General features: G+C 29.2%; 1 protein-coding gene and 2 long non-coding RNA genes across 11 annotated transcripts; 1 reads left to right on the plus strand and 2 right to left on the minus strand.

Moving 5' to 3' along the window:
- Positions 1–2,373: 2,373 nt before the first annotated feature.
- LOC128393448 (putative uncharacterized protein DDB_G0288537) lies at positions 2,374–9,220 on the minus strand. Its single transcript, XM_053353634.1, has 2 exons — positions 8,998–9,220; positions 2,374–5,165 (listed from the first exon to the last, which is right to left on the minus strand). The coding sequence occupies exons 1-2, from the start codon at positions 9,218–9,220 to the stop codon at positions 3,559–3,561; spliced, it is 1,830 nt and encodes a 609-aa protein (XP_053209609.1). The 3' UTR covers positions 2,374–3,558.
- Positions 5,306–15,960, plus strand: LOC128393457 (uncharacterized). 9 transcript variants are annotated; one of them, XR_008326161.1, is made up of 7 exons: positions 5,306–6,265; positions 6,364–8,060; positions 8,304–9,228; positions 12,569–12,625; positions 13,027–13,144; positions 13,219–13,271; positions 13,786–15,960. It is a non-coding gene; the product is annotated as an uncharacterized LOC128393457 (long non-coding RNA). The 9 variants fall into 9 exon arrangements; XR_008326157.1 differs by having other exon boundaries at positions 13,027–13,271; XR_008326159.1 differs by having other exon boundaries at positions 8,304–8,809; positions 8,930–9,228; positions 13,027–15,960.
- Positions 11,188–11,612, minus strand: LOC128393487 (uncharacterized). Its single transcript, XR_008326176.1, has 2 exons — positions 11,443–11,612; positions 11,188–11,374 (listed from the first exon to the last, which is right to left on the minus strand). It is a non-coding gene; the product is annotated as an uncharacterized LOC128393487 (long non-coding RNA).
- Positions 15,961–16,057: the final 97 nt, after the last annotated feature.

Raw genomic sequence — 16,057 nt, forward strand, 5'->3', positions numbered from 1 at the left:
ATTGTTTCAATATCTCTTATTGGTCTTTATATGCATGATCAATCAGAGTGATTAATTGTTATGATTATGTTTCCATTTGAGTTAATTGAAAAGTGAAATCTAAATGGTTTTAACTTTGTTAACTTTTACTTGTTACTAATTGTGATTATATGTTATCCAATTTTGATTGTATTGTTATCGTTAGTTAATAATTGATTAAACGATTTCATTTTTCTGTTTACTCTTAAATGTCTAACAATTGATTTGCTTGATTATCATCAGTTAATTATGATACTTTATGGTTTGTCTGGATGATTGATTGTTAATAACAATTAACTGGAACTTTATTGTAATTATGGTTCAATATTATCGTTAACATAATTTATATTATATTCTAAGTTTAGTTGATTTCGTTGGAACGAACAGAAAAAAAAGTTCTTACTCCTGATTGAATAATTTTCTCTCCCTGAAAACTCATCAAGAATCATGATCATGATTAAGTTGGAAAATGTAAATTAAATGTAATCAATTAAAAATAAACACAAAGTAATTAATTGCATCTGACTAGTGATTAACAAGCTAACTCAAAACACCCTAAGGGTTAATTAATTGTGATGAGATAACTAAATTAAATTGTAAATCAATTTATAATCAACTCGTAATTATTTCTCATTATTTTCCTACCTGATCAAATGTCATCAATTGAACACACACATAAGACAAAGATCAAATTACCTTTCCATTGATTTAAATTGATTTACAATCGCTGACAATCAATGACTAATCAACAATCAAACCAACAAATGGCCATGTAAGTGTATCAAATGTTTAAAATACTACCAGCAGTAGTTAATTTAATCAATAATTTAAAGCGGGAAAATTGTTAAATGCTCATTTTCATGATATTGAAAAAGTGAAATTCATGATTTCATGATATTATCTTCATCTTCCTTATTATCATCAACCAGAAGCACCATATTGATTGTTATCCAGTTACTCATTATTATAACAATTATCTTATTACAAGGTAACATTTTGCCCGAGGGGTAGATTTCAATTCTCACCGGTAACCAAGGTGCGTCTTCATCAAAACATCAAGGCGGGGTCATTTTCATCAGCACTACATTAGTATATTAGCATCTTCATCTACATCATCATCCTCATCATCAGCATCTAAATCAGCACCTTAATCAATATACTAATCATCATCTTCTCGGCTCGTGCCAACGTTATTATCAGAAAGTTTTATCAGAAAAAAAATGATAATAAATAACGAAACTATTAACACCTCGAAAACTTTTACTTCTGTTTGTTGTTGTTGTTGTTTAATCAACATGATTAAATTTTATTTGTAACAGATAAAATCACAACAATTAGCCTAAGGTAACACTGATTAACTGTTAAGTGTTAACAAGCATCGATTATGATTATCAGGATAATCGGTTAATTAGCTTCATCATCATTAATTATTAGATTCATCAATTTGATTTTTTGCTTCAAAAATCGTAGTAAACATAAATAATAATATTAATAGGAAAAAAATTGACAAATTGCTAGCAATTAGTTGATTGTTGAATGATGTTGTAAACTGAATCAAATGAGTCTAATGAGTTATCAACAGATTTCTGTTAAATCTAATAAACAATTTACTGACCAATCGAGTTAATTATTTAATTCGTTAAGTAAATAATTGTCCATGATTCTGTGTTGTGATCGTCAATATCTTGTAACAATTTAAAGGAAAGTGTTACAATCTCATATTAACAGTTAACAATTAGTTGATTGTTATAACAAATTTGTCTCTCTTTCTCTTGTTTATCTGATTGTGATTAAGAAAGAGGATAATTATTATCATGATTATGATGAAAAGTGATAAATGATGTTTAAAGTTACATGATAATATCATGATGATAATGATGAAAATGATAAATGATCATTTGACTGGTTTGATTTGGTAAACAAATAATGATAATGATTAAATTGTAATTGAATGAATTGTTAGTTAACAAGTTACCTACCTGTTGATGATCACAATCAGTTGATTAAAATAAGATTAACAAATTGTTTCCAACCATTTCTTATAAATTATCATCATGTTATTGTGTAAACAAATGATTAGCTAAATTAGTCAATTACAAATTGAATTAATCAATTTAATCATCATGGTTGAATATCATTTCATTTAATTTAATGATGATTGAGCAAACCAACAATTGTTTCACTTTGATTGTTGGTTAATTTGATTGTGATTAAATTGGTCGATTCATTTTCTTACTTTATTAGACTGTCATGATTTAAGTAAATTGTTGTTGTAATTGTTTAATTTGCAATTGTATTAATAGTTGATGCAATTGATTTGTTGTTGTTGTTGTTAAGGAAATTCAATTGTAATAATTAGTTAATTGTTTACTCTCTTTATTTTGTTTTGTTTTGCTTTCGATTTGTACAAAAATGGACAATTAGATTAAATAGATTTGTCGTCAAAATTTATGGTAATTAAAAGTTTTCTGATAATAAACATTTTCATTTTCATGTTTTTTAGCAATTTATATAAAAAAAATTAATCATTAGTTAATCAGCCTGCTATCAGCAACTATTTGATTTGATTTCATCCACAATTAAGTTTTAGATTAAAAAAGTAATTGATTATTTGGTCGTTGTAGTTGATACTTTGCTTTTTTTTTGATGATTATTGTTGTAGATTAAAGGAATTAATCTGATTATCCTTTTACTATCGGTATGTATTAATATATATTTATATATAGATTAACTCTCTATCAGGATCATCATAATGATCATTTTTTCATCACAATTATAATCATCATCTTGGACATCATCATTATCATCATCATCATCATGATAATCATTGGGTATCATTGTTGTTTTGACCTGGTAATTGAAATGGACAATCGTTAATTGGAAAGTTGATTCCATTGATTGTTGAAAGATTATTTCTAAATTTGTTGCTGATTGTTGTCACAAATGTTAATATAATTAACATTTAAATTGTTGAAAATGAGGGAAAAAAGGTATCTTCATTGTGAAATGAATTGAATAAATTGAATAGAATTAATGGTTAATTATGATGGAAGATGATCATGATGATGGTGGAAATTTTATATTTGAAGATGTTGATGAAGAGATGATGATGATCTTAATGGAATATATGAAGAAAAAAGAATAGAAATTGAAATATAAACCTTTTTCTTTTTCTTAAAATTTTTTGTTCTGTATTTGGAAATTAACGGGAAAAGTTATAGCCCGTTTTCAAAATGAGATCGTTTGATGGCAACGAAATTGGAAGAAAATGTCTTTGTTATTTTGAAATGACTCTTTTTTAGCGCAAAAATGATGATAATCATGATAATGATGACGATTTAAGCTTTGTTGTTGTTATTGGAAGACTTTTGGAAGACTCTATATCTTGGATTGTGTAGATTTGATTGTTCCAAGCCAATGTTTGTGCCCTTTAGATGCTTTTCAAGATAATTGAAGATGAAAATTTAGCTCATCTCATCTTTTTTTTTATGGAAAAATGTTGTAAACTTTACTTTGTATGTCCAATATTTAATAATTCGATTAAGGTAGTGTCATTGAGGGTGGAGCTGAAGGCGGTGGAGTTGGCGATTTTTTGGCTGTTAGGTCAAGCGGTGTGGTTACTATGTTGTCCTCGTTGGAAGATGGCGAGAAACCGGAATCATGATCACCAATCATGCAGCTTTTACTTCCCTCATCTCCTGTTGTTGGATTATTGTTATCGTCGTGAAGGCACAATTCAGCATCTTCAGCATCTTCTTCCTCTTCTTCCTCATCTTCGGATCCTCTTGTTGCTCGTCGTGGTTGTTTCTTTGATTTGTTTCGATTATGAGGATTTAAAGGTTTTACACTGACAGATGAACGTGACAAGTCAATGGGTCTCTCTTGATCAGATGATAATCCATTACCATAAATAATATCACTTGGAGAGGGTGGAGCTCCTTTGATATTTAGAAAATGTGATGATGGAGATAAGGAGACGGATGAAGATGAGGTTAACTTAGAAACTTGATTAATAGATCCTATTGGGAAAAGTCTATTAGAATATGCTGAACTTAGAAGATAATTGTTAAACTCTTTGGGTAAAACGTTAAATCCTTTGCCAAACAATTGAACAGCAGAATGAAAAAGATGACGTGATGATGGATCTAAAGGTGACATAGGAGCGATTGGTGATATAGGTATTCCATGGTGAGATTGACTACCAAGTTGATGATGATGAAATGGAAAGGTAAGATTATCATTAGGTGTTGCTACACGTCCATTAGATGTGATACTAGGACTTGATGAATTAGACAAAGGTGTTGTAATGGTTGAACCAATGGCCGGTGTTGAAAGATTAACTTGTGAGGTCTGACCGGAGACTATGGGTGGAGAAGAAGATGAAGAGGATGAAATATTAAGAGGATGGATAAACTGAGAGTGTAAAGAATGAGGATGTAAATGATGCTGTTGATCTTGATGAGATGATTTTGAAGAAGATGCTTGGGCAACTGCAGCAACGGCCGCTGCCAATTTAAGGTTAGCTTTAGAATCACTGTATGGATGTAACATGAAGGAATTGGTTGGATCAAAGTTTGAGAACCCAAAGGCTTTGGCAACTTCAATTATTGAACAAGGTGATGAATGATGATTAACACGTCCCGATGATCCTTCACTTCCCAACGTTAATAAAGGCGATGGACCGTCCGAAGAGCCGTTATGATTTCCCGGTGAAACATGAGTTTGATTTTTATTTCCATTGCTTGTTAGCACAACATTACTATGATTAGTTATATTATGAAGGGTATGGTTGTTGTTACCATTATGATTGGAGAGATTATTGTTTGTTGAACTGTTTTTGTTGTTGATGATGTTATTTTTATTGTTATTATTGTTAACATTGTTGTTATTATTACTATTATTGTTGTTGTTGTTGTTGTTGTTGATGATGGTGTTGTTATTGATACCATTGGTGGTGGGATTTTTAACATGATTGTTAACATTTTCTCTCAAATTGGCTTCTGATTTAAATTGATTGACGAGATCTTTGTTTTCATTAAAAGATTCATTTAACTGAATTGATCCATTTGTATTGGTCGTCAGGCTTGTTTGATTATCAATTAAACAATGTAACTTAAACCAATTTGATCGACGTCCATATCGAGATCCTGTTTCCGTCAATGAATTTGTGTATGTGTATGTGTGTAAAAGTAAAAACAATTAAATTTGAAGAAGAATAAGAAGAAGAAAATGAGGATAAACAAGAAAAATAAAAGAATAAAAAAAAATAAGAACAAATTAACAAAATTGATTAACAAGAGGGAACAAAATTAAAAAGGAATCAAACATCAATCATGTAATAAGAATAAACCAAACAAAAAAAAAAGAGAATAGAACAAAAATGAAACAAAAAGGAGAAAAAATTCTACGGGACCAACACCTAATTGCGAATATTAAACAAACATAGAAAGAAGGGTAAAGGTAAAAGAGAGAGAAGAAAAAAGAGAAGATAATTAATGTAAAGATGATCCCTAATTAAAGAGTAATTCAAATTTCGGTTAATCATGATTGTTGTTTAATTACTTTAATTTAATTAATGGTGATCGTTATTAGTATTTAATTTAGTTTCTTTCTACTGACATTGTATAATTTAATTAAGTTACTTAGTTAAACAGGTTAAACCCTTCCGGCAACCAAATTGTAATATCTTCTAATTTTAATTTTTCCATTAATTTTGGTGATTTACTTTGGCTTTTTTTTTCTTGTTTTTCGCCATTTTCATCGGGCTTTTACTGTGTCTTATCCCTATCGCTTTTTTTTTATTTACCTCTTGGTCTCTAACTTGCTTGATTGTTGCATTAATCATGAACCCATCAGGTCATTTAAATTTAATTGTTTTTGCTTCTCTCTCAGAGAGTAAAGTGTATTCTTCATGTTTTGTTGTTGTTTTTTCTTCTTCATCTTATATTCTGTGTTCTGTGTCAATCATGATCTCGATCATCATCATGATTATTATTATTAAAACATAATCATCATTATCATCATCATGCACCACAATAAACACAACAAAAGATACAACATGAGATGATGCTCATCAATTGCTCATTTCTCTATATATCTTATGGTTTTTCTTTTCTCTTTCTCTCCTTTTTTTTTCTACTCTTCTGTTGCAGATCATTAGAGTTGGATTTCAATTTCTATCCAAGGAAACAAGTCAATTATAAATTAACTCAACTTAAGCTTTTGTTATAATGGTTATAATTGTTTGGTAAGTGGCTATTTCTTTTTGATTATCTTCCAACAACAATTTAATTTATGTCTTTTTCTTTTACATTTACACATGTAACATTTTCTTTGGCCGTTTAGGAGAAGCGAAAAAAAAACCGTAATGTCGTTTGGTTGTGGTTTCATGTTCCCTCTTCTTCTGATTAAGATAAGTGAGCTGATTATTTAATTAAGTGTTTTATATTTATTTGTTTTTTTCTTTCATCTTAATGTTTTAATTTGGTTTTGGTTTTTTTTTCTCCTTCTCTTCATTTCAACTTCATTTCTTATCTCTGCTTTATTTAGATGTAAATTAAAGCATGATAATGTTAATGGTCTCTCTCTCTCTCTCTCTCATACATAATATCAATTTAGAATTGATCATGAAGATGATCCCTTAGCGCCCTGATCATAATTATATGATGATGATAATAATGAATTATAAATTATTTAATCAAGTTTTAAAACGTGAATCAAGTTTACACCAATTTCAAATTATCTTTTAACTACTCTGGAAGCATAGAAAACCATCAGAAGAAATCAAAGATGCGATAGAGAACCACAAGAGCTGAATACATTATCAACAAGAAGAAAAAGAAGAAGAAAAAAAACAATAATATTAATAATTATCAAAATTTTCTCTTTACAGTTGCTTGATTTGTCACCATTAATATCAAAAGGACGAGGATGGTGGTAACTGTTACTCGTATTAACGAGCAGAGGAAGTTGGACAAGAAGCGCAATCACCATCATCATCAACAGCGCGCATAAAGAAAACGAAGCCCATCTTACCTTGAAGATGTCAACGGAAGTTAAATATTAATTCCTTGTTTCGATTCTCACAATTTAATTCATTTCTCATTGTCTTCTTCATTAGCATCATTTTATCAACACTTTTACGCTTATTCCTCTCTCTCCCTCTTCCTCATAATCTTTCCCGCTAATTGGAATTACATAGGCAGAAAAAAGAGACAAATTATCAACAAAATTCACATAGTTAATTTCGTAGTTTAAAACAATGAGAAATTTGTTGATCTGTGATAAACAAAAAACGAAACGTAATAATATGTTAACTTCCGTTAATTAAGGTTAAAGATGAACCTTAATTTGATGATGATGCTTCCTCTTAATTAATGCGACACACAGTTATAGTTTCTATCCACCCACCTACATCCACCTTCCCCTCCCTCCTTCCGCCTCCCTCCTCCTCCTCCTACAACCTCTTATACTACTAATTGATTGTGAGATTCAAACTGACCGACAATAATAACCTCAAAATCAGTAATCCAGTATAAAGAGTAATCATCACAATTAATATCTTTGTTTTTTTTCCTCCACCATCACGATTATCTTTTGTTTTAAATAATATTTAATAATGATAATTTAGTTGGTGGAAAAAAAGAACATTGAATCAATTAAATCTATATATTCCTTTCTATAGATCATCTATAATAACAATCAACGCTTTTTGGAACTAAATTAACAGCATTAATTTCATATCATGATGATAAAGATGATGATCTTTACATGGCTAATCAAACAGTTTTACAATCAACAAAAGATAACTGACAATCAAAGGAGATTAAAAACAAGACTAATGATCAACCTGATTAAATCAACTTTCATCTTCATCACAATCAATCATGATGAAAACAAACAAGCTAACAGTTTTTAAGGATCATGGTTAATTATAATCAATTAATCTTGTCAATGAAAACTTTCACAACAACACCAACAACAAATTGTATCATCATCTTTAAATTAGTTGTATCAATTTATTCAAATTTAAACTAATCAAGGTTAGTAACGTAACTTTCAATTCTCATTGATCCTCATTTTTGATAGATTAATAAGCTTCCCTTTTTTTTCATTGATCAAGATTAACTTTGAAAATGAAAAAGCGCATACAAATCACATATTCATTAACAATTTAATCAATTGGTAATAGTTTTGATTAACTATTAACATTAATCAAGTATACAAATTGATTGAATCAAGTTGACCCGTTTTTTTTTTATATTATTTGAATTGTAATTCATTAGGTAATCGCTTAATTTGCAGATTTATTGAGTATTATTATTTCCTTGGATCAACACACCACAACAACAACAACAACAACATTATGAGAAATAATAATATGATGATAATGAAAATCAAGAAACTTTTCCTGTTAATTATCGTTAGTTTAAAAAACGTGATTCGATGTTTTTTTTTGTCAAAATTTAAATTTTCATGAAGAAAAGGAGCCCAAGATATTTGGAAGATGAAACTTGGTAATCAAACTCAATTCAAGATTCTCATGAACTTAAAGATTATCATTATTATTTCTCTCTTTCTCTCTCATCTTCATAATGATGATTATTATATTAATACTATTATCATTATTATTATTTCAACGTGATTCGGCCTGGAAAAAAAAGTGAATCGATAATTGTGATTACAATGGGTAGACGACAACAATCAAAGATGAAATAATTATCTTCTAATCAAGAAGTTATTGGAAATTGCGGATTATGTATCATCATCATCATCATGATTATTATCAATTGTGAGATGAACTTTTGAATTGATTTAGTGAAATGCTAATACCAAGAGGATTAAATTACAGGATTGAATTTATTCAATTATTATCAATCTCTATTTCTCTTTCTATCATATTGTGGTCAAGATGTTGATTGAAAAAGTTTGATTGGAAAGGAAAAGTTTTGGATAATCGAAAAGAAACTCGAATCTTACCTGTTTTGGACATTCCGACTTGGATACATTTTTTTAAGCGGCAACATTTACACGAAGTCCGATTTTTTTTGTTAATTACACACTGATTGTTGTTTTTACAATCTCCAATGGTCGATGGATTATTATATGTCCTACCGAAAAATGATTTACATCCTTCACAGGTAAAGGCACCAAAATGGTAACCAGCCGCTGGTTCACCACAAACTTTACACAATTGATTCATTTAATCAAGTAAGTAAATCAAACTTAATCAAAGTCACCAAACAATTTAAAACAATCTTAAAAAAAATATATATCAAGTGATGAAGTGATGAAGGAAAAAAAAAGAGATTGAAACAGATACGAAAAAAAATATCAAAAATCAAAGTTATTGATACTACGATGATGATGATTACGATGATTACGATGTTAATACATTTATATCTTGTGTTGTTATTATTTGTTGACGATGTTGTTGTTGTTGTTGTTGCTAAAAAAAAGTGAATTGAAAAAAAGATTTAAGGAAGAGAGAGAGAGAGAGAGAGTAATCAGGTAAATAGGGAGACATTGAGTGAGAATGAAAAAGAGGGACATGCGTAGCCACTCAAGGATACTCACTTACTAACTCACTCACTCTCTAATTCATAGCATCATTATCATCTTCTTCATCTTCATCATCATCATCATCATATTGAAAGAAGAAGAGAAAAGATGAAGGCGAAAAAAATGGTTAAATAATCAAATGGATAAGCATTAAATTAATAATGACAAATAAACTGGTTAATAGCTTATTCACGTAATTTATTATTATCTTAGTGAAAATACAACACAAATTGTTAAATTGAATGAAAAATAATTGAGTTAATTAAATAAACGTTTTTCGTTTGTTATTGATGAGGATCCATCAAAAAAGATGACAGACAAGCTTCCTCATTGACTTTTGATATGATTGCTCATCTTAATATACAGAAAAGGTGTTAAGGTTACCTGTTGAAGGTTCTTTCTCTTTACCTTCTATCATCTTCATCACCTTTTTTTTTACTTCTTCTTAAGGTGATTTACCTGGAGAGTTGTCAGGTATCATTATTGACATTACAATGGAAACAGATGATTTTTGATTAATTTTTTCTTATCCAGTTAAATTGTTTTTTAAGCCATTTAACTTTTCTCTCTCTTATTTTTTTCCTTTTTGATTTGAAATGTAATTCTGTTCAATTTTTGATTTCATCAGTTGATGAAAAATGAGATAATTATAATGATAATGATTCTTTAACTTGATAATTTACACACGCGTCCACAATACGATATAACACGAGAGAGTAAAAAATCAACAAGAAATTGAAAAATGTTCTGATTGACAGGAGACATTCCACCAGCATTTAGATGGAATAAGAGATGATTTTCTCTCTCTCTCCCTCTCTTGAAATATTCTGAAGTTGATAAGATGATTGTGATGATGATCATGATTAAGAGAATGAGGATGAAAAAGGTTAAACCTGTCACCTAGAATATATAAAGAGAGAGAGAGAGAGAGAGGAGATATATTGCTCAATGGGCTGAATGATTGTTCTGATGAAGATGATTTTTTGATCATGATGATGAGAAGGATAAAAGTTGATGATCTCTTGAATTGTCCAGTAACCATTATGGTTACAGATATTATCTTAAATGAAATCCCATTAGCAACATGTCAAAGATGAAGATGAAGGTTTCATCATCATCTCATCATCATTATTAGTAATAAACTTTTGGAACAATTTGTTTTAATTTACTTTGGTGATCGATGGATACCTGTTGAGATTTAAAAAATAGCAAGATGATTAAGGTGATGATGGAAGTTATATAAAAATTGAGTAATTTTTCATCTCTCTCTCTCTCTCTCTCTCTCTCTCTCTCTCTCTCTCTCTCATTTGTCTTGATCATTTCTTATTATTAATTAATTGTGTTGATCAATTGTATCAAAAATTGATGCGGTTAAACTTTTTGAATCTCGAATAGTTTTCAAGGTTAAATCATTGACAAAAATTAGACAGACTCTCAATCGGTTGGTTGATTATTTCAAATTTAATGGTTTTACCGCAAAACTAATTCAATCATTAGCACTTTACTTTAAACTGACGTCAGCTATCAACAGATGATTGTAGCAATTAGTTAATTTTTTTGTTTCTTCTTGCAAACCCTTCAAATGAACTAGTTAAATTGTGACTAATATTATCAATAGAAAAAGTTACTTTTATTGTTTATCGTTATTATTGTTACATTCATAAAGATCTGAAATTGATGGTGTGTTGATGATGAGGATGCCCTTGGATGTCATCAGACATCATTTGAATTATTGTTAATTCATTGATTATGATAATGAAATGCTTTGAATAGATCACCGTTTTTCGAGTGGTTCCTTGGGGAAAAAGAGAAAAGAAAACATTGAAATTGAAATTCTCTCAAGATGAATCATGTTTTTCTTACAATCTACTGAGAATCATGATCGCCATCGTCATTATCAGGGGGAAATTCAGAGTAAATTTCATCATGGAATTGAAAAAAGAAACTCAAAACAAACTCTAATTCAGTTTAACTGTTAATTGCTTCGCGATTGTTTAACATTATTTTCACTTGTTGCTGTTGTTGTTGTTCAGTTATTGACATGGTGATAATTTCATGATGAAATTTCATAGGAAATAATTTCTATACAATAAACATGCGCATGTTGACATGCTCTGTGATTAAATTGTAACAACCAATCATATGTTACAATAACTGTTCAATTATCATAATTAATTGTTCAGGAAATGCTGATACAATTTACTGTGTTTACATAACAATTAAGACCCTGATTCAATGTTAACTTTTCTTGTACCCGAAACTTTTATCAAACTTTTTGTTGTAACAATTAAATTGAGATGAGAAAAAAAAACATCAAATTGATTAGCTGAATAATAATAATTGATTTTATTAGATTAATAATTTAATAAACTTCAGGTAATTGCATACATTGAATCAGAATTGAAGTGCAATTTATATTCACTGCAACAATTTAATTAAATGTTAATTCATTGTTTCCCTTTAACGATATGGTATTTGTGAAGTATGAAAGTAAATCAAGTAAAAACTAATTGTTATCATTATTTTTTTTGTTGTTTTAATGTAAATCAAATCAAAAGTAATTAAAATTAAATTGATTTAATGAGAAATTCATCAAAATTGAATCGTGATCTTCAGGCCAATCAGACTAAGTTAGTTAGGTGTTGATAAGCCTGCAAAGGTAAAGGTAAAGGTAACATGAGGTAGTTTTATATGATGTATGGGATGAATTAAACGTTGCATGTTTATCCATTAAATGTTTGCATATTTAATTAACAAGTTTCAGTTGATGAGAAGAAGAAGAAGATTAATAAAGAAAGAGAAAAAGAAAGAGGAAAATTGAATTGGTTTTTATGAATCAATTGCAAAGTTATTAGTCAGACACGCTCAATGTAAATAATGGATTGATGATGTTGCCTTAAATTAAACTGGAAAAATCATCAACAATCAAGGCTGAATGAAACACTCACTATGCCTTAATTTTTTCTCTCTCTCTCCTTTACCTTTACAGGTAAATCATGGAACCGGTTTCATGCTTTTATTATATCTTTTAGATGGTCAATCCAAGGTAAGATTATGGTCTTCCTTTTCTTCATCATCTTGTTCATCTTCATGTTCATTATTCAGACTCTCTCTCTCTCTCTCTCTCTCTCTCTCTCTCATCTTCTTTTAACCTTCTTCTATGTGGTTTCCAAATTATTCAAGTGTTTACACTGAAAATCTTAAACCCGCTCATCTTTGCTCTTCCTCATCATCCTTACCCACCCTCTCCATCTTCTTCCTCACTCTCTCATCTTCCTTTTACTCAATGTTTGCAAACCACAGAATATAAGATTATCATCATCATCCCTCTCTCTCTCTCTCTCACTAATTTCTATTTATATCGTAATTCAAACCTTACCTTTATTTATTATTTCACCAGGTAAACTTTAAGGTATGATAACATAATTATCGTGTATTTTTTTACAGTTTTACTTTTCAAGGTTCACCCACTGGACCTGATTAGACTTATGAATGACCAAAATCTAAATCTTGGTGCTTCATGATGATATTATTACGCTTCCATTGACGACCAGATCCACTTTTCGTTAGTTATTGCATTTTGATCGTTAAACTCTGGAAATATTGGTAATATATTTTTATATTTTTCATGTAAAAAAGGTAAACACTGAGTCATCACCATGATACTCATCAGAATCATCATTTAAAATGACGTAAGTTTAATTTCTTAGCAACTCAATGTTGTTATTCAAATGATCAACCTGATTATTAACACAGAAAACGATATCAAATGATTATAAACTAAACAATTAATTACTCGTAATTTGATTACAAAGTTAATAGTCAATCAATCAGATTGATTGATATTAACATAGAGAGAAAGAGAGTGAGAAAAATAAAAGGCTTTTTCCTAATCAGAATTAAATTAAATGATCTTTATCAGGGTGAAACTCGCAAAAAGAAATCGAGTCTAAATTTAATTGAGTTAATTAAGTTTCGTGACAATTATTTCATTCATTGAATGATAAACATAAAAATGATGCGAAAAAAATGAAATAACAGTTGGACCTTTTTTTTTATTTTCCTCGAACTCTCTTTCTCTCAACATTATTATTATTACCATTTCAAGGTTCAGATTAATCTGAGTACATTTCATTTTCTATTTTCTACTTTTTTTTCTCAATCATCATGATCTCATGTTTTATCGGTGTTTCCCCGAACCCAAAGTCCGTTGGAACATGCAAAACCATTGAACAGAGAGAAAAAGAAAGGTAAGAAAATAATAGTAACGAAAAGGATCCTTCGTTAGTTACCATGGTCAATAATAATGATAACGAAAAGAAAATCAGGTTGGCATGAATTTCTTTCTTTCTTTCTTTCTTTCTCTCTCTCTCTCTCTCTCTCTCTCTTCATCTTCCAACTATGATTCCATATCAAGGTCGCTGGTAAAAGTTGTTGTTATTTTCTTTTCCAGGTAAGAAAGAGAGAAAGTGGAAGAGGGAAGAGGATGCAAGAAAGAGAAAGAAAGAGAAAGAGTAACGTGCCAATCTGATTTCTTCTTCTTTTTGAGTTACAGAATTTACAGAATTTCCTTGAACATTTTTTTACCTTTTCTTTTTCTCTGCCATGTAATAAAAGACATAGAACAAGAGAGAGAGAAAGAAAGAGAGAGACGGTTTGTTTTCTTTATTAAATTGAACAGAAACATTGTCATAGTTGGTTAATCACCTTAACTCATAATAATCATGACAATGACGGTGATGATAAACTTACATGGTAATGAGTTAACTCATCGTTCCAGTTTCATGGTTGACATATTTTGCTCACTCAGTTGACACGATGTCTTATTAGACTCTATTCATCACTCTAACAACCACTCCCATCATAACCACTGGTAACATATTACCCTAGTTAGACAAAGTTAATTATCATCATTTGTCATCATTCATTGAGATCATGTTAACAAGACAAAACTTAACAAGGGTCAATCTCAATTCTGTATCGGTCATTTCACTTTTATTTGACCAATCAAAATAAGGAAATGAAAACATTGAAAAAGAAAAACTTTTCTCTCTCTCAATCTTCAGGTAATAATAACATTATGTCATCTTGATGTTTACCTGAAAATTTAATCAAATAAATTGAATGAATTCAATATCATCTTATAATCTTGATAAGCCTAATTGGGTCAAGGTTGATTCATCTTCATTCTTGATTGTGATTAAATTTACATTTAAGTTAATTAATTCAATCGCCAAATAATCAACTTTCACTTTCACAATTCAAACTGATTCGTTTTCTTTTTTTTCTAAATTGAATCTTAATTAGTTAATTATTAATTTTCTTTCTCTCAATTCTGAAGGCCCAAGTTAATCAATGAAGAAAATATTATTATTAAATTGAGTTACTAATTAAAGATTTAACAATTAACCAGAAACAATGCTAATCAGTGAGCACAAAAATAGTTAAAAAGGTTAACCAACAATCAATTTTAATATCGATTGTTATTATTACCACAATTATTGATCAATAACAATTAAAATTACTTTTCCCATTGAACAATTAATTGATTACGAACTGAATGAATCTATGTTTTTTTGTTTCATATCAAATAGTCAAGTTAATCAGTTTAAAATTGATTGTTAATTGTAATCAAATAATTACAATTAACGAAAAGCTTGTAGCTCAATTCAAGGACCAATTTTTAATTATAATCACAACTATTTCAAATTCAATAGTAAATTCAAACAACAATTAAATGGTAAATAATATTAACACTGTTTAATAGTGATTTAGGAAATATATATTAATATGTATAAGAAGTAAAAAAAAATTATATCTAAATCAAATTAAATTTTAATAACGAAAACAATTAACGTATTAACCTATTGAAACGACATTGTTCAATTAAGGAAGTTTGTAATTCAATGATTTAATGAATGAATCAATTGTTAATCAACACTCCAACAATTAATAATGATAACTTTCTAGTTGAGATGTTAATTTTATTTAATTGTAATTAACGATCAGTGAAAAACCAGAACAAGAAGTAAGAACAACGAGAGAAAAGAAAATTATTATTTCTCTTTTTTTTTCAAGATCATTCAGAATTCATGGTGAACCGATTAACTCGTAAACGAGCACGCGATGTTTTCACAGCTTCCAGCACGTTACAACTTTGGCAATTTCGTATGTATACACATCTGAAGGAAAGAGAAATTAATCTCTTTCTTTTTTGTTGAGTCGAAAAAATGTTCAAATTCGAGAAAATTGTCATTGGAATAATTTATATATAATTAGAATGGAGCATTTTCCGTCTTTCCCTTTTTCTCGTCAGAACTTTTCGTTTGTTCGTTAGTTGGTTCATTCGATTCATTTCTCTCATGCATCTTAAGAATATTAAATTTTAACAATCAACGATCAATACCAAACTTGCAACAGTAAGAATATAAAATAGAACGAAAAGTTTTTTGCTGAACTTTTGTGCGAAAAAAGTTCG

The sequence above is a fragment of the Panonychus citri genome, unplaced genomic scaffold (assembly GCF_014898815.1).
Source record: "Panonychus citri isolate SS breed McGregor unplaced genomic scaffold, ASM1489881v1 Contig00013, whole genome shotgun sequence".
NCBI lineage: Eukaryota > Metazoa > Arthropoda > Arachnida > Trombidiformes > Tetranychidae > Panonychus > Panonychus citri.

What these genes read in the sequence shown, in the direction of transcription:
- LOC128393448 (XM_053353634.1), bottom strand. Translation starts at nt 9,220, where the DNA reads ATGAATCAATTGTGTAAAGTTTGTGGTGAACCAGCGGCTGGTTACCAT. An exon ending in AGTCGGAATGTCCAAAACAG is followed by an intron (nt 5,166 to 8,997) that starts GTAAGATTCGAG and finishes TGACGGAAACAG; the next exon opens with GATCTCGATATGGACGTCGA.